Source organism: Phyllopteryx taeniolatus, chromosome 15 (genome assembly GCF_024500385.1).
Source record: "Phyllopteryx taeniolatus isolate TA_2022b chromosome 15, UOR_Ptae_1.2, whole genome shotgun sequence".
NCBI classification, from domain to species: domain Eukaryota; kingdom Metazoa; phylum Chordata; class Actinopteri; order Syngnathiformes; family Syngnathidae; genus Phyllopteryx; species Phyllopteryx taeniolatus.
In genome coordinates this window covers 4,163,511-4,187,654 of record NC_084516.1, presented here as the reverse complement: position 1 = coordinate 4,187,654, position 24,144 = coordinate 4,163,511, and the positions used below count along the sequence as shown (strand labels likewise).

At 43.6% G+C, this 24,144-nt stretch overlaps 2 protein-coding genes across 6 annotated transcripts; both read right to left on the bottom strand.

Moving 5' to 3' along the window:
- Positions 1–29: 29 nt before the first annotated feature.
- Positions 30–18,424, bottom strand: LOC133465188 (huntingtin-interacting protein 1-related protein-like). The gene is made up of 33 exons (XM_061747694.1): positions 17,599–18,424; positions 17,236–17,299; positions 16,047–16,189; positions 15,673–15,729; positions 15,522–15,602; positions 15,044–15,120; positions 14,881–14,942; positions 14,443–14,583; positions 13,661–13,718; positions 13,128–13,203; positions 12,786–12,914; positions 11,742–11,864; positions 11,287–11,470; positions 11,116–11,204; positions 10,208–10,324; positions 10,043–10,144; positions 9,251–9,433; positions 7,918–8,028; positions 6,010–6,204; positions 5,678–5,825; positions 5,448–5,534; positions 4,957–5,064; positions 4,716–4,852; positions 4,259–4,369; positions 4,083–4,141; positions 3,956–3,986; positions 3,827–3,889; positions 2,830–2,930; positions 2,659–2,764; positions 2,464–2,587; positions 2,303–2,364; positions 418–996; positions 30–344 (listed from the first exon to the last, which is right to left on the bottom strand). Exons 1-33 carry the CDS (start codon positions 17,677–17,679, stop codon positions 315–317), a joined length of 3,819 nt encoding a protein of 1,272 aa, XP_061603678.1. The 5' UTR covers positions 17,680–18,424; the 3' UTR covers positions 30–314.
- An 11-nt stretch (positions 18,425–18,435) lies between these two features.
- On the bottom strand, positions 18,436–23,849 carry ccdc62 (coiled-coil domain containing 62). Of its 5 annotated transcripts, none has more exons than XM_061747700.1 (13): positions 23,510–23,849; positions 23,348–23,388; positions 23,208–23,282; positions 22,419–22,611; positions 21,477–21,643; positions 21,295–21,396; positions 20,866–21,037; positions 20,471–20,584; positions 19,957–20,045; positions 19,080–19,168; positions 18,894–19,002; positions 18,652–18,762; positions 18,436–18,573 (listed from the first exon to the last, which is right to left on the bottom strand). In XM_061747700.1, the coding sequence occupies exons 1-13, from the start codon at positions 23,547–23,549 to the stop codon at positions 18,484–18,486; spliced, it is 1,392 nt and encodes a 463-aa protein (XP_061603684.1). In that variant the 5' UTR covers positions 23,550–23,849; the 3' UTR covers positions 18,436–18,483. The 5 variants fall into 5 exon arrangements, with proteins under 5 accessions (XP_061603684.1, XP_061603681.1, XP_061603683.1 ...); XM_061747697.1 differs by having other exon boundaries at positions 18,652–18,798; positions 23,510–23,848; XM_061747699.1 differs by having other exon boundaries at positions 18,652–18,798; positions 23,223–23,282; positions 23,510–23,848.
- Between the last annotated feature and the right edge of the window lie 295 nt (positions 23,850–24,144).

Genomic DNA, 24,144 nt, shown 5'->3' with positions numbered 1-24,144 from the left:
ATATCCAACACCACATAGAGCAGAAATAATTATTATTTGTATTTGACGCATTTAATCAAGCAACAGAATTCCATCAAAACACAGACAAGAGCTGGACAGAAAATGTGCAGAAATATGATATATATCAACAATTACAAAAATGTCTGTGTATGGGTCAAAGTTAGCATGTGCAGTTTCAATACCAAAACACTAGATGGCGAAAGATTTTTTTTCCATGCTTCTTCAGCTCAATTTGGAATAAAAACATGTTGGCGCACATAAATGAGATTCAAATGTTACATCTTCATTATCTGTGAGTCGCCCTCAGTCTGGCCTCAAGACTCTCCAGTTTCCCCTCGTTTGAACTGCAATGGAAATGACAAACATGCAAATATCCTCCATTTTTGAAAACCACATATACAGAAATGTTTCTCTTACCGCGTTCCTAAACAGGTTTCCGGATTTACTGAAGATGCTGGGTTTCCTCAGGTTGAATTTTGCGGATTCCGTGCTCTTGGAGTCTGTGGTCTGGGACTGCGAGGGGCGCTGGGAGAGGCTGGGTGTCGCAGAGGAGTTTGGCGGGCTGGAGAAGGACTGAGTATTTCCGTAATTCTGGCTGGGGATTGGGGTGAAAGCTTGGGACGGCGTGTAAGGCTGAGACGACATGTAAGGTTGCGATGGCGAGTAAGATTGAGACGATGTGTAGGGCTGAGACGGCGCGTAGGGCCGCGATGGCGTGTAAGATTGAGGCAGCGAGAAGGACTGCGATGCGGCAGGTGCGAAAGGGTTGGTAGATGCAAAGGTGGGAACAGTGGGAGGCTCAGGCGGCGGCGGTGGCGGGAAAGAGGTGGCGTCCAGTAAAGTGGGCGGCGGGGGCGGTGGGAAGCTTTCGTCACCGTCCAGTATGTCGCAGCCGACGCCGTCCTGCACGGCGCTCAAGTCATAGTGGCGCTTCCTCAGCTCACCCAGGCGGACGCGCTCCTGATCCAGCTGACTTTCCAGCTGCAACACCCGCACCTGAGAACCAAACCACCAGAGATAAATCGATCCCCACCCATCATAATGCCAAAGAAGAAGGTGTAGAAGTTCCAAAAGAATTTTTTTTCCAAAAGTTACTTGGACCCGCAGTGATCTGCAGACCACCAAAACACACCGGAATGTCTAAAATCCCAATTTAAACACTTCCCGAAATTGTAGAAAGACGCGGGCGGTACCATTGGAAAGTTCATCACTTCCGGGTAGGAGGAAGTTCCATCCCTGTACGACCTTCCAGTCAAAAGTTATTTCTAACCACACTGATCAGCGGATCAGAGAAACTGCCAAAATCCCAGGTCGGACAAGTCCCATCATCGTAGAAAGATGTGGGTGGTATCGCTGGAAAGACCATCCTTAAGAACGCGGGTAGAAGTGAATTCCATCTCGGTATGACTTTCTGTTCAAAACATATTTCATCTTACACAAATCCGCGGATAAGAGAAACAGCCAAAGTGCGAGCTCGGACACTTTGTAAGGTCCCAGGAAGATGTGCGGGTGGTATCGTCGGAAAGATCGTCCTTCGGGACATGGGGGTGGAATATATGATAAAATACTGATCTACGGATCAGAGAAACTATAACAATCTGCAGATCGCTGAAATTGCCCGGATTGGACATTACATGACATCGCAAAAGGACGCAGGCGGTATCATTGGAAAGATCATCCTTAAGAACGCAGTGGCAGAAGTAAGTACCATCCCTGTATGACTTTTTGTTCCACAGTTTATTCCTAACTCAAACGATCCGCGGATCGGAGAAACAGCCAAAATCCCAGCTCGGACGCGTTCCTGATGCCAAAGAAGTACACAAGTGGTATCTTTGGAAAGCTCTCCCCGAAAAATGCTGGGGGAGAACTTCATTTGGATTCATTTGGATAATTTGGACACTTCACAATTTCGTGGGTGGAGGCAAGTGGTATCGTTGTAAAGTTCATCCCTAAGAATGCGGGGGTAGGAGTGAATTCCATCAGTGTATGACTTTCCGTTCAAACGCTAGTCCCAACCACACCAAACACAATGCCATCTTGGACACATCCCCATGTCACAGAGTTACACAAGTGACATCATTGGAAAGCTAAAATGTGAAAAGGATCATGGAAAAACCAAACGTCTACCATCGCCTCTTGGAAACCCCCTCACCACCGTAGAAGGACACGGGTGGTACTGTGGGAAAGCTTATTTCCAGCTCACGATCCGCAGACTGACAACAACAGCCCAAATCTCAACTTCCCGACACGGTTCAAGGGGACGTAACAAGTACAACAAGTAATCGTATAGCGAATGACTAACCTGAGCCTCCATTTCTTCTTTTTTGAGCTTGATGAGCGACATTCCAGAGAAGTCCATCACTCCTGGAAAGACAAAGATCAATCAAACCCATAACAGTCATGTGATATTCTGACTTGAATCTGGTAACATGGTGACTTTACACCCGAAATGTGGCTCCTCACCTTCCTCCGAGATCTGCATCTGGCCGTGTTTGGTGGAGGTGACGACCACGGCGGCCATGTTGTTGACGTGGCGCGAGGCCTGCTGCAGCGTGGACAGCTTCCTGTTGCCGCGCTCCGCCTTCACCTAAGAGAGGAGCGGCGTGTTAGCGTGTTAGCTCGTTAGCGCTCGCTGAGGTTTAAAGGGTGGCGCGGCACCTTGGAGGCGGCGACCAACTGGGCGGTGCTGGCGGCAATCTCGTGGGAGCACGCGATGAGCTCCTCGTACGTCCCGTTGTCGCCCACCACGCGGTCGGCGGACTCTCTGAGGACGTAATTTATAATTCATTCATGAATAATGCTAATTACTTTGTAGTCCAAAGTGCTCACAGCAGCTGCGTGGCGCCCCAGCCCACGGCCTTGGAGGCCGAGATCAGCCCCTCTGTCCAGCGGGAATTTTTGGCGTAGAATTCTGTGACAGAAGCTGCTCCCTGTGAAAAACAATAGAGCCACAATATTTATTTATTATACTCATTCTATATACATTAAACACAAAAATGAAAATAAGCATTTAAATATTCGTTCAGTTCTCCACATGAAGGTTTTGGAGGGCATTTTTTAAACGACAAAAATATTAAACAAATAAAAAGGCAGTGTAGTCTGGAAAATAATTTCATTTATTATGTATTCATCTGTTTCTTTAAATATTGTAAATACAAATAATACATGAATTCAATGTTTTCATTAAGGGTTGCATTTTAAAGGTTAATTCAACAAATTAAACAATACGAAATATATGTTGTAAAACAATATAATTTATTTTTATTACAGTTATATATATATATATATATATATATATATTATTATATTATTATTTTATTTTACTTCAGAGTTTTAGCCTGCAAAAACAAATAATATTTAGCAAATATTTCTTTCTAGTATTTGTGTTGTGTTTAATTTGTCAGTTTTTAAAAATAGATCAAATAAAATAATTTACGAATGATCTAATAATTATAACTAAAATTGCATATTTTTTAGATTAAAACAAATCTACGAGCTCATTTAATAATAAATCACAATGAAAACCAAATTTATTTTAATATTTTTGTTGTTGGGTTAACTGCTAAAACACATACAAAATGTAAAAAAAATAGCTAAAGTAAATAAATAAATAAATAAAATTGAAATTGATCAAATCAACGTAACATTTAAAATTGGTCAGTTTAAAAAAATATTTTCACAAGTAACCAAGTCATATAATAATAACAAATCATACATTATCCATACATGTACAAAATTAAAATCAAATATCAAATTGAAAATAACCAAATAAATCAACGACATAAAAATAAATATAAAATGGTTGCCGAGCGCGCTTTCAACTCACCCTCCCTCCTTCCACGATGTCCTTTTGAAGATCTGTGGCGGACGTCACCAGCATGTGAACAGCCTGCAGGCACAGCACAACATATTTGCTCCATCCATTTTAATTTTTTAAAAAATGAGCTGCGGCTACCTTCATGAGGTCAGAGCAGGAGCCCAGGATGCTGCGATGGGACACAAACATCACAGAGAAGTTGAAATTCCCCCCCCCCAAAAAAAAAACTAACAAAAAATAGGGATGACCGGTGCGGTGATCTCACCTCTGGTTGACTTCCAGCTTCAGGCCACTCGTGTCCTTTCTGGCCTGCGACAAGATCTCCTACAAACACACGCAACCCGTCGTCAGCATCATCGCAAGTTCAACCTCCAAAATCAGTCAACACTATGAAATTTGGTCGCCACGTCCATCATTAGTGTGTGCGTGGCGATGCCTTACGTCCATACGCAGCACGGCTTCCTCGATGGCGGTGGAGGTGGCCATCATCTCCTTGTCCACCATGTTGCCCAGCTCCTCCTTGAGGACGTCCTGCCCCTTGGGACGCAGCTCCTAAACCACAACAACAAGAAACACAGAGAGAGAGAGAGAGAGCGAGACAATGCAATTTTTCTAGAAACTGTCCGTGAATGCTAAAGAGATCCTTTACTGAAATGCAGGAAAAATAGAATGTGAACATTGGGAAATGTAAAATTACTGAATGTATACAATATTTACAAAATAATGACACCTGCTAAAATCAGACATTTTGCCCTCCTTTCGTTGCACTATTTTCAATGAAAATTTCTCAAATACGAACATGCTAACAAGTCCGTATGCTAACATATACAAATTGTGGCATAGTTGCCCAGATGTCCCGAATGAGCTGAATACTTGGACGTCGGTTTGAATCCCCCACCTGTCCCAAGGCGAGGATGCGCTGGATGGCGTAACGTATGGCAGTGGGGTCGGCTCTCTGCAAGCTGGCCTGCAGCTTCAAGTCCTTCAAGAACTGAAGGCAGTTATTGGCACAGTCCCGACAGCTGTCAGTCAAACCTGCACCACACCCACAAACCTTTTTTCACACAGACAACTGGGAAAATAGCCGAATCGGAGCCGAGGCCGAGGCGGCACATCTTGCGTGAGACTCGGGGACTTACGGTCGGCCTGATCGGTGGGGGACGAGTGCGACGTGGCACCGCCGTTTACAATGGTGTCGGCGGCCAAGTGGGAGAACTGAGTGACAGCCCGAAGCAGGCCGCTGGCGTCTGGGAACAACCACATGCTCGTTAGCGACAAAAACGCACAACATTGGTGACCAGCAACAAACAATCAACCAACAAACAAACCCAAACAACCAACCAACTAAAAAAATACATCAAATAAACAACAACGAGCCAAAAAACAACCAACACAAAACAAATCAACAATCCAACAAAAACAAACCAATGAAAACAACTACAACAAACCAACCAAAAGCAACAACAACAAAAAACTACCAACAAACCAACCAACCAAACCAACAGCGAAAAAAAACAAAAACAAAAAACAACCAACCAACAACAACAAGCCACGCGTTAAACCAGCAAAACAACCAACAAACCATCCCAGAAAACAACCAAGCCACCCAAACACGCACAAACAAACTAACCATTCATGTTTGCCAGATAGATGACATGACTCTGCTGCATTTTGTCCACCGACACCAAAGTGGTCTCGGCCCGATTCACCAAATAATCTGATAGACAGACACAAGGATGAGGGATTTAGGACTTTTTCTATTTTCTTATCATTTTAACCAAAAACTTTTGAACATGCTCCGATTTTCTTTTTTATTCCGTTTTTAAAACAAAGTCTAGTCTTATGTATGCACGCACATACCGGGCGAGCAGATGCAGCGCACGTGGATTGGGTCGTCCAGTTTGGCAACGGCATCCAGGACGATGCCCTCCGCTTCCACCACGGCGCACTGCAGCAGGCAGAACTGCTCCTCCTGCAGCTTGTGAGCCAGCTCGGCTTCACGATTGGCCTGCTTACACACGCACACAGCCAGTGACCAGGAGGCGCAAAGCGAGCACCAAGACGCAACTATGTGCAGTTGCCAATGGCAGACATCATTTAGTCATCAAGGTAGCAGAATAATGAAACGCTGAAGTCTTTTTGGTAAGTGGCTAATGAGCCATGAGTCTGGTGAATGGCGCGGCGGGGCGCACCTGCTGTTGTAGCTGTGCGTGCAGCGTTCCCAGCTCCATGCTGCTGCGCTGCCGTTCCTGCTCCAGAGAGCTCTGCTGTAGCTGCGCCCGCTGCCGGAGGGAGCCCAGCTCGGCCTCCTGCTCCCGCACCGACCGCAGCATCGTCTCCTTCTCCGCCTGAAGCCCCGCCAGCGTGCTGCTCAGCTGCGAACCGCTCTGGAAGGACCGAACAACGCTTGTGTTTGACTGGAACCCCAATTCCAATGAAGTCGGGACGTTGTGTTAAATATAAATAAAAACAGAATACAATGATTTGCAAATCATGTTCAACCTATATTTAATTGATTACACTACAAAGACAAGATATTTCATGTTCAAACTGATAAACTTTATTGTTTTTAGCAAATAATCATTACCTTAGAATTTATGGCTGCAACACGTTCCAAAAAAGCTGGGACAGGGTCATGTTTACCACTGTATTACATCACCTTTTCTTTTAACAACATTCAATAAACGTTTGGGAACTGGGGACACTAATTGTTGAAGCTTTGTAGGTGGAATTCTTTCCCATTCTTGCTCGATGTACAGCTTCAGCTGTTCAATAGTCCGGGGTCTCCGTTGTCGTATTTTACGCTTCATAATGCGCCACACATTTTCAATGGGAGACAGGTCTGGACTGCAGGCAGGCCAGTCTAGTACCCGAACTCTTTTACTACGAAGCCAGGCTGTTGTACCACGTGCAGAATGTGGTTTGCCATTGTCTTGCTGAAATAAGAAGCGGGGGCGTCCATGAAAAAGACGTTGCTTGGATGGCAGCATGTTTCTCCAAAACCTGTATGTACCTTTCAGCATTAATGGTGCCTTCACAGATGTGTAAGTTACACATCACAGCCCCATACCATCACAGATGCTGGCTTTTGAAGTTTGCGTCCATAACAGTCCGGATGGTTCTTTTCCTCTTTGGCCCGGAGGACACGACGTCCGCTATTTCCCCCAAAAATTTGAAATGTGGACCACAGAACACTTTTCCACTTTGCGTCAGTCCATCTTAGATGAGCTCGGGCCCAGAGAAGCCGGCGGCGTTTCTGGGTGTTGTTGATAAATGGCTTTTGCTTTGCATAGTAGAGTTTCAAGTTGCACTTACGGATGTCGCACCGAACTGTATTTACTGACATTGGTTTTCTGAAGTGTTCCTGAGCCCATGCGGTGATATCCTTTACACATTGATGTCGGTTTTTGATGCAGTGACGCCTGAGCAATCGAAGGTCACGGGCATTCAATGTTGGTTTTGGGCCTTGCTGCTTACGTGCAGTGATTTCTCCAGATTCTCTGAACCTTTTGATGATATTATGGACCGTAGATGATGAGATCCCTAAATTCCTTGCAATTGTACGTTGAGGAACATTGTCCTTAAACTGTTGGACTATTTTCTCACGCACTTGTTCACAAAGAGGTGAACCTCGCCCCATCTTTGCTTGTGAATGACTGAGCAATTCAGGGAAGCTCCTTTTATACCCAATCATGGCACCTACCTGTTCCCAATTAGCCTGGTCACCTGTGGGATGTTCCAAACAGGTGTTTGATGAGCATTCCTCAACTTTCTGAGTCTTTATTTCCACCTGTCCCAACTTTTTTAGGAACGTGTTGCAGCCATAAAATTCTAAGTTAATGATTATTTGCTAAAAACAATAAAGTTTATCAGTTTGAACATGAAATATCTTGTCGTTGGAGTGTATTCAATTAAATATAGGTCGAACATGATTTGCAAATCATTGTATTCTGTTTTTATTTATGTTTAACACAACGTCCCAACCTCATTGGAATTGGTTTTGTATTAACATAGGCACTCGCTTGACTGTAATTTGATTATGAATGTGCACCGGGTCAATGCAACTAGTCTGAGTGGATGAAAACCGTGTACGTACATACCAGCTCTTTGCTCTGCAGGTTGCTGTTGGCACGCGCCAGCTCGGCTCGGGTGGTGTCCAACTCGCGCCGCAGCCTGTCAATCTCCAACTTCTGCTGAGCGTTGATGTTGAACTGTGGAGCAGACACATCAAGTATCACTTACCTTTCACTCTCTCCCACCTTTCCCCTGGCTGACCTCCTAAATTGCTCGTCTCCTACAGACCCCCTTTACCTCCCCGCCCCCTACTTTTCCCTTCTCCGAACTTTCCGCACTCCATTCCCCCCTCTTGCTACAATTCTCGTCTCCGATCTTCCCCCTCTCCAACCATTTAAGATTGGAACAACTAAAGATTTTTTGTCGTCGACGAGAATGTGCTGATCGTTGATTCAAAGTCGATTAATCGATGACATCATTGATATTTTTTTCCAGCACAGTTAACAGTGGTCCTCAACCTTTTTTGCGCCACGGACCGGTTTCATGTAAAGGCCTTTTTTTAACCGAAAGGCATAGAAACAAATAAAAACACACGATTAAAAATACAACTCACCATTACGCTAATTGCAGTTGTTGTAATTAGTGGGAGTCCTGTGCATGTATCTCATCAACAAACTTGTGTTCTTTAGCATAGCGTTTTGTAAGACGGAACATCGTAGACAGGCCTAAAAAGAATTAAGCATTCCACTTTTTCACCGTTTTTATTTCCCTTGTCATTTTTATGGTATGATAATTTTTGGTAGAATATTTCCACACGCTCGTAGCATCCATACGGCAGTATATATTGTACTGATGTCAATCTCGTAACGCGACAGGTGCCGAGACCTTAGTGTGTGTTTTACCACGCAACTTCAATGATGAATTAAGTTCTCGTTAGCACACAATTTTTGTTTGTGCGCTATTAGTCATAACATTTTGGAGACATGGTTAGTTTCACTTTGCGCCGCTGCCCGCCTTCCTCACCGCCGGTCCCGTGGTGCTGTCGGTATGAATCTTTTAGCGGCGAAACTATCGAGGCCAACCGCTATTCTCATCCACCACCTGCTTATTTTCATAAACTCATAATTTCATAATCGACCCGCGCTGACGTATGAAGACGTCAGCTAAATCCTTAATAAATTGGCCGATTGGAAGACAAGATGCCAAAAACGTGATTAGTGATCGGTCAACTTCAACTGTGAAACATTGATGCAATGTAATAAAGTAGACTTGTCAACTAATGGGTTCAACCCTACTACCTTTTCCCTCTCTTACCTTACGCCCCTCTCCTACCTTTTCCTCCGCCTCCATACATTTCCCTTCTCCACCTACCTTTCCCCCTGGCTACCTCCTCCTCCTCCTCCTCCTTCTACTCCTTACCTGCTGCTGCAGCTGCGCCCTGAGCGCCTCTAACTCCCGGCTCAGGCGATCCCTCTCCAGGTCGGCGGTGCTCTGTTGTTGCCTCAGTGACGACAGGTCACAGTCGCGCTCCTGGGCCGAGCGCAGCAGGGCGTCGCGCTCCGCCTGCAGAGCGCCCAGGCTGCTGCTGGCCTGGGAGCCTTCCTGGAGGACAGGGGATTCTCTGTAATGCTAACCAGGCTCCTGTTTTTTTTTAAAATGATATTTATATGTCTATATTATTTGGTCTATTATCACAAAGTAACCAGATAAATGCAGGTTGTGGATAAAGCTATGAGGTCTTAGTATTAGTCATGTTAGCCATGTAATTATGTTACTCACATGAATCCTCGGTACGATCCATGGCAGCAACAAAGCAAACAAGGCCAAAAATATTGTTCTTTGTTCGATTTCCAAAATCAACACAGATAAAATGCCTCTTGATAACGCTACATTATGAAGTCATCTGCATTCATTCCTTCAATTTTATGCTACTTAGATGAGGCCTAGTTACGATCTGTAGTGGCGGTTAAGAGAACAACGCTTCATTCATTTATTTTTTGTTCAGTTTCGCCTCGGCGCTAATGAGCCAAGGAAGCTAATGATGCTAGCCACACATAGTCACGTGTTCCATTCTCAAATGTCTTCTCCAAGGTAAGCAAATACTTTTCTCATCCATCCATCCATCCATCCATTTTCTGTATGGGTAAAACAATTCTACATTGTTAGCATTGTTAACCAAAATCCGAATGTTATGCTACGTTAGCATCTTACCATCTCCTTGCTCTCCAGGGTGCTGCGAAGGAGCGCCAACTCGGCTCTTTGCTCCAGGAGTTCTTTATTCAGCCTGTCCGCCTCGTTCTGCCGCTGGTGCATCTGACGGAGTGATCCACCGCGTTAAATGTTAGCGGTTAAAGCCTTTAGCCGGCGAGGTCTCACCAAGTTGGTTTTCCCCCGACGCAGGTTCTCCAGCTCGCTCTCCAGCTTCTGTTTGGTCCTGCACATCTCATCTTGGTCTTGTTTGGTGTGAGCCAGCTGCTTGTTCGTCTCTGCGTTCTACACTCCCGGAACAGAATGTACTGAAATTGTTCCACTGCGCCTTTCACACAAAACCCAAAAACGTGGGATATTGCTCCAACTGCGTGACACGGCATCCCAAAATTAGATACTTAGATATGAGAAGACGGGCGGCACGGTGGACGACTGGTTAGAGCGTCAGCCTCACAGTTCTGAGGACCCGGGTTCAATCCCCGGCCCCGCCTGTGTGGAGTTTGCATGTTCTCCCCGTGCCTGCGTGGGTTTTCTCCGGGCACTCCGGTTTCCTCCCACATCCCAAAAAACATGCATTAATTGGAGACTCTAAATTGCCCGTAGGCATGACTATGAGTGCGAATGGTTGTTAGTTTCTATGTGCCCTGCGATTGGCTGGCAACCAGTTCAGGGTGTACCCCGCCTCCTGCCCGATGACAGCTGGGATAGGCTCCAGCACGCCCGCGACCCTAGTGAGGAGAAGCGGCTCAGAAAATGGATGGGTGGATATGAGAAGACATCATCAACTGGTGTGACGTATTGTTAAAAAAAAATAATAATCCACCGGAAGTGCACATGGACGTGGCGAAGACTCTCCCTAACTTCCCCTAACAACCCAGGCTAAACTTAGCTCGGCCCGACAAACAAAGCTAGTCTCTTGGTCAAGATTTATCATTTCAACATACTGTACTTCCTTGACACCAATCTGTACACTGTCCTATTTAGAGAGGGCTTTGACTGCATCTTGTGGCATCTCTTTCTTCACAAATAGGTACATTTGTGAATAGTGAGCTACGAATAAAGGGGGTTTACCGTACCCGCTTCATTAGGTCGGCATGACTGGTGACCAGCTCAGCATGTTTCTCTTTGAGTTGACTGAATCGAAACTCGGCTGCCTGTGCTCGACCTGCCGAGTGAAGAAATGTTAGCCACAATTGAACGGGATAAAAAAAAATAAAACGTCCAAGAGTTTGTTGCACCGCGCTTACCGTCGGCCTCCTTGAATCCGATCTGAGCGCCCATATTGGCTACGTTGGCAGAGCGCACCGCTTCCACCTCCATGCGTAGGTGCTCGTTCTCCACGTGCGCCATCTGCTTGTGGGTGCGCTGCTCCTCCACCTCCGCCTCAAGGTGGTTTACTTGAGCCCGGAGCTCCGTCACGCACCGCTGAGCCTGCCCACGCGCACACAGAAAACACGTGTGTGCGCACTTGCACGTTTTACCAACAAAATATTATTTTGTATTTTTTTACCCTCATCAGATTTGATTAGTATTCAGTATAAGAATTTTATTAACATTGCAACATAAGTCACAAGTGAGGCTTGCTCTTGTTTCTTTGTCACATCTTCTACTGTGGTGTACCTCAAGGTTCCCATTTAGAGCCAAACTGTTTTTTGTTGTTAGGATGAAATCAACCTTTTTTTTTTTTTTTGCTGCAATGTACCTCAGATTTGATGAGTTGAAGTTCTGGTTTCAGGAGGTCCAGTTCTCTCCTCAGGCTCTCGTTCTCATTGTGCTGACCGCTCTGGTCCGCATCAGGCACACCCATCTGACTCAGCAGGTAATACTACCGAGACAGACACAGATTTTAATACTAGAGAAATATACATAGCATCTTAGCACTAAGGTTAGCCAGTGGTTGTACAACCTCAATTCCAATGAAGTTGGGACATTGTGTTAAACATAAATGAAAACAGAATACAATGATTTTCAAATCATGTTCAACCTATATTTAATTGAATACACTACAAAGACAAGATATTTAATGTTCGAACTGATAAACTTTATTGTTTTTTGCAAATAATCATTAATTTAGAATTTCTTGGTTGCGACACGTTCCAAAAAGGCTGGGAGAGGTGGCAAAAAAGACCGAGAAAGTTGAGGAATGCTCATCAAATACCTGTTTGGAACATCCCACAGGTGAACAGGCTAATTGGGAACAGGTGGGTGCCATGATTGGGTATAAAAGGAGCTTCCCAGAATTGCTCAGTTATTCACAAGCAAAGATGGGGCGAGGCTCACCTCTTTGTGAGCAAGTGCGTGAGAAAATAGTCCAACAGTTTAAGGACAATGTTCCTCAACGTACAATTGCAAGGAATTTAGGGATTTCATCATCTACGGTTCAGAGAATCTGGATAAATCACTACATGTAAGTGGCAAGGCCCAAATCCAACATTCAATGCCCGTGACCTTCGATCCCTCAGCATCAAAAACCGACATCGTTGTGTAAAGGATATCACCGCAGGGGCTCAGGAACACTTCAGAAAACCAATGTCAGTAAATACAGTTTGGCGCTACATCTGTAAGTGCAACTTGAAACTCTACTATGCAAAGCAAAAGCCATTTATCAACAACACCCAGAAACGCCGCCGGCTAGTACAAATACTTAATTACTGTACTTAAGTAGTTTTTTCCGGTATGTGTACTTTACTCGAGCATTTATTTATTTTTTACTTTGACCTCCTACATTTGAAAACGGATAACGGACCTGCTCCAAGTCCCGTGAGTCGGTTTGTGGCTCGGGTTCGTCGTCATCAAAGCGCTCCTCGTTTGCAATCACCACCACCGGCCTCTTGTACTCTGCCAAGGCAGCTGCACGCAGGAAGTTTGGAGGCGCCTTAACGGGGGAAAAAAAAAAGAAGTAACAACATCAACATAAATATCACCTCTGTATCCAAACACAAAACTGTAGCCTGCATGACAATTCAGAAATTAAATAACTAAACAAATGAATTGAATTCATTTTTTATATTTGTATATTAAAGATGAATTGTTACATTAATGAATTGAAATAGGGAAAAGGTTGGTCAAAGAAAAAGCTGTCACGCACATCTGGGAGTTCTGGTATCTGGATGATGGTTTTGAAGAACTCAATCTCTCTGGCTCTGTTGAAGAACTGCTTGAGGCTGGGAAAAAGACATTAGCGATAGTTGTCATTACTAAATAGCAACTTTTAAAGCATCTAACATTTACTGTAACATATATGTTTTGGCGGCATGATGGAAGACTGTTTAGCACATCTGCCTCACAGTTCTGAGGACCCGGGTTCAAATCCGGCCTCGCCTGTGTGGCGTTTCGCATGTTCTCCTCTTGCCTGTGTGGGTTTTCTTTGGGTTCTCCGGTTTCCTCCCACATCCCCAAAACATGTGTGGTAGGTTAATTAAAAACTCTAAATTGCCCGTAGGTGTGAATGTGAATGGTTGTTTGTTTCTATGTGCCCTGCGATTGGCTGGCGACCAGTTCGGGGTGTGCCCCGCCTCTCGCCCGAAGATAGCTGGGATAGGCGCCAGCACGCCCGCGACCCTCGTGAGGATAAGCGGTACGGAAAAGGGATGGATTTTTGCATAGCAGAATTGACTGTACCTGTTAAATAGCTCCCGGAATCTGTCTCTGTGGCCGAGAAGAACATCCGCCGCAATGCCTGCAAGTCACACAAGATGAAGTTTATAGAAAGCTAAACTTTTACAAATTCAGCCCTGGAAGCTAGTTTAACTCAGCAATGTGAAATTTGGTAGGCTTGTCTATCGTGAGTTGACTGACGAAAAAAGGCTAGAAAAGCATGCCAGAAAACAGACAAGAAGTCTGCCATTTTGGCTCGGTTGCGCCCTCCAGAATTTTGAGTTTGTGAGTTTCATTTAGCAACAAGACATTTGGCAGGCATGTCCATAACAAGTACACCAACAAAAAAAGCCTTGCCTGAAAACAGAACAGTTTGGTAGTCTCGCATGAGCTGTCCCACAAAAAAATTCTCAAACAACTAGGCCTGAAAACAGAGAACCATCTTGGTTCAAAATGGACATTTTAGGCTCGTTTTAGTTATTTCCCGGGAAACCCTAGATTTAGGGTCAAATTCATCCCACCAAAGCCAATTTCACTTCGCAACATGAAATTTGGTTGTCATATTTACCATGACAAGATCCCCACAAAAAAAAAAAAAGTCTCAAAAAGCTCTGCCTGACAACACCACAGTTGGTCAAATTACTATGAGACAAATGGATGGCGATAAAACACCAAACTCAAGTCAATTTTGTGCATCCTTAAAACGGATTGTGCTTTTTTTTTCCCCTTCTCGCTTTGCTTCACTGATTGGTCACCTGGTTAGTTCAAAGGTTAATTATGCTGTCACGTGTGCACGCGTGACTCACGGGTGTGGAGTTTGAAGAACAGGCGGACGCAGAAGTGGTACAGAAAGCTGCAGTCGGGGATGAGCGGGATCAGAGGCAAGAGGCGGCACTGTCCCGCCGGCGAGTTGGGTTTGGCTCCGTTGGTGTCCATCTGACGGAGAACTGTCAAGACGAGATCAACCAAATTTGAAAATCCCAGTCTACATGCGTGTATTTAAGTACAGTGAACCTCCATTATATCGTTACACATTTTAAGGCAATTAAACATTTTTTTTTAAAAACAGTATACAGGCAAGTTGTAATTTCGAGTTGTGCGCCATCTATGGTGTTTCGCATTACTACATGTTGCCAATAAACCAGCTGACTTTCGTGAGCTGTTTTTTTTTTTTTTTTAAATCTGGTCACTATATTTTTGAGAAATTGTGAGCGGGTCTAGATCTAGAAGTTATATAAACAAACCAGTTTCAGCCATCTTGAGTCCAGCGTCTAAGTATTCCAACAGCTCCTGTGTCATATCCAGCCTGCAGTCAATCCAAACATACATAATAATAATAATAATAATAATAATAACAACACAACTCAACGACAACAACAACACACACACATTTGTGACTGCTCTTACACTCTGTTCATGTCGCTTCCGGCTTCTCGCTCCAAAGTCTCGTCGGAGGCCTCCAGGTTGCCGGGAATGGCTTTGTGCTGTGAAGGTAGAAAAAGCTTCAACTAAGCAAAACAATTATTTGAATGAATTGAATAAATGTAAATCGACAAAAAGAATATACATTAAAATCCTAGAATTGATGACATTTAATAAATATAAATACACCTCATAAAATATATTTCATAAAATAAAAATAGTATTAATAATTAATTTATAAAATTTGTTAATGGAATACAGTTACAATCCTACAATTAAGAGTTTTAAATCTACATTTATCAGTCTTTCTTGTCCCATGATAACTCAATATACAGTACGGTAGTATTTTGCGTGGCTGTTGGCAACCACAAAGCATCCCATCAATTGCTAAATTACAGTTTTATTACTGATTTTTACACATTTGTTATTATTTTTTTTTTTTTGAAAACACACGTCCGTTTACCTGAGCGTGAAACTCCATTTTGAGGCAGAGGAATTTGGTCGACAAGGCGACGATGTGGCCGTAGCGATCGTGCAGGTTGCCCTACGGGAAAAGCGGCACGCTGCTATAATACAATACGTGACATAATCATCATAAAATGACGGCCGCTCACCCACAAGGCGCCCATGTCCTTCACATTGCGACAGTATCTGTGCGAGTCCCTCACAGCCTAGCGGAGGTAAAAGTGATGAGCCAAAGTTGCAATATACAGTCGCTGTAAAGTCTACACACCTCTGTTCGAATGGCAGGCTTTTGGCACAGATAAATCATCCTGAATCTTTTTGCATCATTAATGTGACCTACAACTAAAACCAAAAAAAACAACAACGACAAAAAAAAACCTAAAATATTTTCAAGAGGGGTTGTAAAGATAAGTACATTAAATGGTTGCACAACTGTGCACACCCACTTATAAATGGGGGTGTAGCTGTGTTCAGAATCAAGTAATCACATCACACACACATCCAGCCCGGGTTTAGTCATTACGTTGCGATGTCCGTCGCGCAGCACTTTGTGCAGCAGGTAGCAGAACTTCCAGCTCATGATGGCGTTGCTGGACAGCGGCAGGTTGAGGATGTACGACCACATGGTGGCCGCGCCGCGCTCCTTGTGACTACCCAGGAGGATGTCTTCAGGAGCTGTCAAGGGAAATTCGAAACCCCAGGAATCCGCAATTTTCTGGTAAATTAAGCCTCCCAAGTCATAGTCACGCCAGATGTTGGAAAATCTAAAGGGTAAACGGTTCTTGTATGGGTTGTGGTACTAGAACTGGTTCTGGTACCTCAATTTAAGAGTTTCGGTGATTTTTTACTACTGGAAGCATAGCTGGTTCTGGTACTTTTAACTCATCGTTGTGGTGGTTTTGGTACTGTTTCTGTTAGTGGTGCTGGTAATATAAATGGTTCTGATACTGGACCCGTTAAAAGTAGTGGTTCTAGTACTGGCTTCAGTAACTACACAAGGGTCTCACTGACTTTCTGCTACTAGTAGCATTACTGGTTCTGGTGCTGTAGCTCATTTAGTGCTGCTATTTATACTTGTACTATAACTGATCCTGGTACAGGATGTGTTACTGAAAGTTGTTCTGGTACTGTAACTGTCTCTGGAACTGGACCCATTATTGGTAGTGGTTCTAGCACTATAACTCGTTCTGTTATTGGTAGTGGTGCTGGTAATATAACTGTTTCTGGAACTATAAGTAGTTCTGGTGCTGGATCCGTTACTGGATGTGATTCTGGTACTATAACTGGTTCTGATACTGGAACTGCTTCTGACACTTGACCCGTTGCTGGTAGTGGTTCTCGTACTATCACTGGTTTTGGTGCTGTAACTGGTTCTAGTACTGGATCTGTTACTGGTAGTCATCTGGAATTATAACTGGTCTTTGTACTGGACTGATAATGATAATGGTTCTGGTTCTGGTTCTAGTACTTGCACTGGTTCTGGTACCAACATATAAGGTTAAGAGTTATGATAAAGGGGAAAGGTGTAATATAACCACAGAACCAAAATGGTGCTCACAATTTGGAGTTATTTGCTGGTACTGGTGCTAGAACTGGTTCAGCTATGTTTGGTACCGTTTCTGGTACTATGACTAGTTCTGAGATTCTGATACTGGTTCTGCTACTTGATACGAGAACTGGGTCTAGGTTATGAACCCAAATGAAAAGGATACTGCGCACATATTTGGATTTGGGTGGCGCTTCAGCCGAGGTCAGACACTTGCTGATGTACTGCAACTGTAAAACAAAAACAACAACAACAAAAAACTCGATACACACACTAGGTTCTTCCTTCATAAACAACACTGTACACCTACAATTGAGCTTGTAGTTTGCATTCTAATAAATAGCTTAAACTACACAAGTATAATTGGAGACCTGACTGCAGGACGAGCAATAATTTAACAATTTCACCAAGCAGAAGACAACGTTGCTAATGTCGATTGACCAACTTTTATATAATATAAATAATCAGTCACAAGTCATCAAAGGGTGCGGAGTTTGATTGGACAGTGATTAGCTCCCTTTTTATTTACCTGTTGTTTTCCAAACTGTTCCTTCTCCGCCGCCAGAACTTTTTCCGTCCTGTTCTCGCTTTTGTTCTTGGTTTTGCTCATCTCGCTGCTCCTGTGATGTAAAATCTAATCCACTTGTCTCAAGCACGTGCAGTAACAACAACAACAACAACAACAAAAATGTGTCCTTTTAAATGGTTTTTAATCCAGTCAGAAAATCCTTGTCTAAAAATCCAGGACAAACGGCTCAGAAACTAGTCCTTGATTCACATCCCTTTAAAATAAAAAAGTAATAAAAAAAAAAAGCTTGGCAAAGAGTTTCTCTTAAATATAAAAAAGTATATATTTTGAAAAATACATTTAAATGCAAAGTAGGAGCATAAAAATGTGTGTGTGTCGTCGGCCAACCAGCAGGTAATTGAAGTGAGGGCAGGGAAACTGGTATGACGATAGAAGAAAACCAGTGTGAACCCTGCAAGACTGGTTTCACGACAATCCCACACACACACAAACTCACTCACCCATTTACTCACTCACTCACCCATTTGCACGGACTTTAACACACACACACACACACACACACACGAGTCACGCACTCTCTCACTCGCATGTACGCACCAGCATGCCTCTCTCATACTCACTCTCACATTCAATCTCACACAGGCAGTTACTCAGTCATTCACCCACTCATAGACACACACTTACACCCACACACTCACTCATTCACCCAAAAACTTGCTCGCACTCTCATATCATAAACACGCACAAACACACAAAATATACTGCGAGAAAATCTCTGCAGCGCAAAACACAACGATTGGTCGTGAATCCATGTCCCGCTTGTTCTTGATGATGAATGTACAGTACGATGCGTGTATGACGATGCTAATGCCACACAGCCAATATTTAGTCTTCAAATGTCAGGGAGTCTTGCCCAGCCTGCCCTCCCCCCTGCCGGGCTGAACGGCAGCTCTCTTTGGGTGGAGCTTCAGCGCTCTGAAAGCAAAACATGACAACAGGTGTGAACACACCCAAACCACACTGACTGGCATTTAACAGCTGAAAAGGCTTTACCTGGGCGGGGGGAGTGTAGACGTGCTGGTGGTCCGTCTGACAATTATGGCTGTAGGAGGAGGTCTCCAATGGCCTTGAGGGGGCCCCAGATCGTGGGGAGTGATCCAGAAGCTGTTGTAGCAATGAGTCGGACAACACGTCCCCGCTCTGGGGGGGGGGGGGGGGTGAATGATTGTATGTTAGCCTACTATCCGTTGGCATGTTAGCAAACTGTTAGCATATTATCTTTCATGACATCATACGTGTGTCAAGAGTGAGGCAAGGACGCCCGAGTGGACTCTTCCAGGCGAAGAGAGGTGGTCGGGTTGTGGCGACGTCTTCCCTCGCATGGATTCAGAGGAGAGGTCTTGGCTGTGACATTAAAAACAAATAGTTGATTCGTAAAAGGGAGGTGTAAAATAAGGATGTCTGATGGAGTCTGCAATCACCTGCCATGATGGTCCTTCCTCACCGCCACACGGGCGCTTTCAAGGTTGACGTGCAGGAGTTGAAGTTCATTCCTCTGACTTTCATACACCTGCAAAACACACACCATGACTGCAGGGAGTATGATGTTTTCAGTGAGACAGTCTGTGAGGTAAGAGAAGAGTTGGGTTAGCTGGAGAGGTAGCACTGGGTGTCACCCCACGTAGCAGTGAAAGGGTATTTTGTATTTGTGGAAATGAGATACGTTATGAAGTGGAGGGCCCCCAGGACAGACCCCTGGGGCACACCTGTGGTCACTGGGTTGAGATGAGTGACTCTGACACAAAGTGAGTGATTCTGGGAAGCAAGTGATTCTGAGGATGGGAGCTTAATGATTAAAGTTAAATAAACTGAGTGAGTGATTGTGACAGGAAGTGAATGATTCTGATAAGAAGCAAGAGATTCCGACCTAAAGAGAGTGATTCCAACAGGAAGTGTGCGACTCTGACCCGAAGTGTGTTATTTTTTACAGGAAGTGAATGATTCTGACAGAAATTGAGTAATTCCAAACAAAAGAGCACAATCTCAACAGGAAGTGAGTGATTCTGAATGGAAGTGTTTGTTTGTGACGAGTGATTCTCACAGGAAGTTAATGATTCTGACAGGAAAGAAGGGATTTTTCACTAGGCAAGCATTTTTTTGGGTGACAGACTCATTTACCGTCTCGGCGGCACATTAAAAACAACTAAATTCATTTTGGCTGTGACAGTGACACACAGGCGGGAACGTGCTGAAGGAATGTGACTCAACGGGAAAGACGCCACTCACAAACACCGTTGATCATTCACTTCCTTGTGGTGAGGGTGAGAGAATGTCAGGCGCCGAGGTCGGTTTGGGTACCTGTCGCAGGCACTGCAGCTCTGACACGGCGCGGTCCTGTTTGGAGCGAGCCAGTTCTAGAAGTTCGTCTTTCCAGCTGTCGCCCTCCCCTGGGGAAGCAACACAATCATGAGTCCAACATGATGCGTCAAGGATGTACAGTGTGACGCAGTGACTCCTCCTGATTCTTCTACACAAGGAAGTGAATTATTGTGACAGGAAGTGAGGGAATCTTGAGGAAGCTAGTAGTGCTGAGCAATATGACCTGAAAATAAACCGATTTCTGATTTTAAATGACCCCCCCCCCCCCTTTTGCTAATCAAAAAACAACTTAACTTAAAAATAAAATTTATTATTCGCACAGCTCTAGAATACACAGGCAGGAAGTGTTTGATTTTGACGAGTGACTTTGACAGTGAGTGATTCTGAGGATGGGAAATGAATGATTTAAGTTGAATGAACTGACTGAGTGATTGTGACAGGAAGTGAATGATTATGACAGGAAGTGAGTAACTGTGAGGGGAAGTGAATGCACCTGACAAGGCCAGATCCTGGCGAAGCAGCTGGACTTCCTGTTTGAGTCGGATGGTTTCCTCCCGTTGGGCGCTACCCTGCGTCACCTGCTGCTGCAGTTCCTCTACGAGAATAACTGCGGTACTTCACAGATATTTGTACTTCTACTTCATTTTTACTTTTGCAGTTGAATCCATACTTCTGCTTCTACCAGATTTTTTTTTTTTTAACACAGGTATCTGTACTTGTATCTCATTTTTTCTTTTCAATTTTGTACTTAAGTACATTTCAGGTTCTGTACTTTTTTTTTTACTTGTACTTAAATACATAAAATCAATACTTCTACTTTTACCTGGGGCTTTTCTATCCAAGTATCTGTACTTGTATTTCCTTTTTACTTATTACATGGTTGCGTACCACGGAGGCGCGCGTTGTCGCGCCGGGCTTCTTTCAGTCGCCGTCGGTTGGCCTCCTCCTCTCTCAGCAGCTCGGCCTCTCGGGAGCGGCTCTCGGCCAACGCCGCCTCCGTCTCTCGCAGACGTCCTGTCAGGTGGACCACGTGACCAGAGGCCTCGCTCGCATCTTTGTCCTGGCAAACGATAACAATTTGAATCGATTAATTCCAGTTTGTCTCACACGGTTCAAACAAATTCACACCTAGATTTATTAAAACAAAGGCAAACAAAAGCAAAATGACTTGTTTAATAATGTCATCGTCATTTGCTTTTTCCATAAGAGGCGGGAGAGAGACAATATTGATGAAAATTGTAAATCAGATTTTTGTGCAAAAATAACGTACTGTTAATCCTTTCACAGGCCGCATCACGAATGACTTCATTAGCGTACCTTGATTTTGAGCCTTGAACTCAGCTCTTCCTCTTTGACCTTTAGAGAGCCCACCTCAGTGGTTAGAATCATGACTTTGGAGTTGAGACTGTGGTTCTTCTCCTAAAAGCGAAAGGAAACCAGAGAAAACCTCTTACGCGTTTTGTTCGACTTTTCTGGAGGTTGCACAAGAGGACCGCTACCTCATAGTCTTGACATGTATGCCTCATGTGCTTCTGGTTCTCCTGGAGCTCCTCAATCCGTTGCAGAGCGGCACGCAGCTCCTTGCGGACCTCCTTCTCCCGCGCCTCCACCAGCTGGACCCGTTTGGTCAGCGCTCGGATCACCTCGTTGCGCTTCTGCAGCTCCTCTGCACGAATCCGCACAAACACAAAGGCCAATCATACGACATCCTAGAGTAGTAGTTAAGTACCGTCTGCTCTTTGACCTTTCTAGTAAGAAATTTAGCGCACTAGTATAACGACATCATCTTTTCCCATTGAAATGAATGAAAATGCCATTAATCCGTTCTAGCCGACAAAAAAAACACCAACAAAAATACAATAAAGACATATATACCACAACTTAGTTTCACAACTTAGTTTCACTTACTGATTCAGTAAGCTGCAGGAATATACGGTACAGTAAGTCGTTTTTCACAGCAGATAAAAAATATGCCTGTGAGTATTGATATATTGTCTGTCTGCATGTGTTGCTGCACCATTTGTGTTCAACATCCGTTGCTGAAAGGGTTATAACTACCGCAACACCAATGCTAGTTCTGTTAGCTCATCTATAGCGTTTGGCACTGTGTTAGCATTAAGCTAACAGACGTCCGTAAAGAAAGAATTGGTCACTCTCAGCTGCTTGTTGTAAAGTTCAGCGCCACCATTCAGTGCTTGTAACTCAAATTTTTTGCGCGCTACTCAAGACAAAAACATCATTCGAATGACGGCTCATATGTCGAAAAACCCGTGAGTCAGGTCACTCGTAAGTCAAGGCGCCACTGTACTGTCACCTACTACTGTACGACATTTCTGCACACGAGTAGGACAACTACATCAGTACTTCTACTTGTACCTCTTTTTTATTTATTTATTTATTTTTTTTACACACCGCATACCACATTGGCGTCAGCTCCTCACCTTCCAGTCGAGATTGCTTCTGCTCTGACTCCAGCAGCTGGCGACGGTCACCCTCGCAGGCGCGAAGGCACCTCTGGTGGGAGGCGGCCATGGCGTTGAGCTCGCATTCGCGCTCCTTCAGCTCCGCCATCAGCAGCTTTATCTCCCTCCTCTGCCTCTGGATGGTGCAGCTGGCTGCGTCGCTCGCCGACAACTTGAGACAAAAAAAAAAATATAATAAAATAACAAAATGAAATGAAAGTGTCTGAACATGGTAAACTGAATATTGTATTACTATAATTACATTAAATGTAAAATATGAATCAAAACCAGATTATGCTTGGGTGGATTACATTTTTTACAGAGATGTAAGTATCAGACAATATTAAATTGGACCTTTTACACTCCTGACAAATGTGCAATCTGAATCAGATTCAGATCAAAGTTGCATGGAATTGGATTACATCTTCTCACCATGCATACGCATACCCCATTTCAAATTTGATGAAATGAAATAGCTATACAACTGTCTGAACATGTTACATGAGATTGTTTACACTTAAGACAAATGCACAATCTGGATCAAACTCAGATTTGCTTGGATTAGAATTACTGACCATGCTTTTGAAATTTGTAGAATTTAACAAAACTGTAAGTGAACGAACATGTTAGATTGGAGTGTTTACACTTTCGCCAAATGTGTAATATGGATCAAACTTGGATAGACTTTGATGTTTTAATCTGGATGAAATTTGGACATCAATTTAAAATATAGCAGTTGTAAACACACACAAACGCACACACGCAAACCTGATTTGTGCTCACTTCGGAGTGTTGCATCCTGGGATTAAAAGGATGAGCTGTCGGGCCATGGAGGGGAACATCCTGAAAATACATGCCCATCACATTTTGTTTTGTTTTGAAAGTGAGTTTGTGGTCATTTTCCTCACCTGTTTGACTGGATTACTATGCCACACCGCTGCAGAAGAATCTGGAATAAAGTCAAAGAGGATTAGAGAAAATATCGACATTGAATGATGGTGTATCTATACGGTGCCTTTAAAGAACTCAAAAAAACATTACAATGTCGAGATTTTGTCTAATTTCTTTACCTGGTGGTAGGACAGGAGTCCATCCTCTGTTTTCTTCCATTACATGATCACTTCGACAAAAATATTGTATTTAATTGCAGTTCCTTCCAAGTATTCCTCCAATTTGTAATCCGTCATTTTGCGTTTTAGGTTTGACAGAGGGACAAACGACCGATGCCAACGACGGCCGATTTACACGTTTAAAATTCATTTTCAATTTACTCCTCGACGACCCGAAATTATTTTTTGCACATTCCCTTTGCTAATCGCACAGATTCATCGGCAAAGTAACGTTAGTTCAAAGTTTGGAAAACGTTTTTTTCAACAACAGAGCAGGCGGAAGTGGTGAGCGAAAAACTTTATTTCAAAATAATAACTTTTACCCCAAATACATCGACTGAAATTTATTTGCCAACATATATTTTAGCAAAAAAAAAAACGCATACTACTCAATATTTGTACTCAAAACATGAGTCCTTTGAAGTCATAACTGACTACTAAAAACAAAACAAAAAAAACTTTGGTTTAATATTGAAAATCAACACGGATACAAAACAAAAAAGATCGAATAAAAAATGAAAACTTTAGAAACAAAGTAAATATTTTGTACCTGTTTTTATCAACTAAATGTATTTATTACATTTTGTTATAGCAAA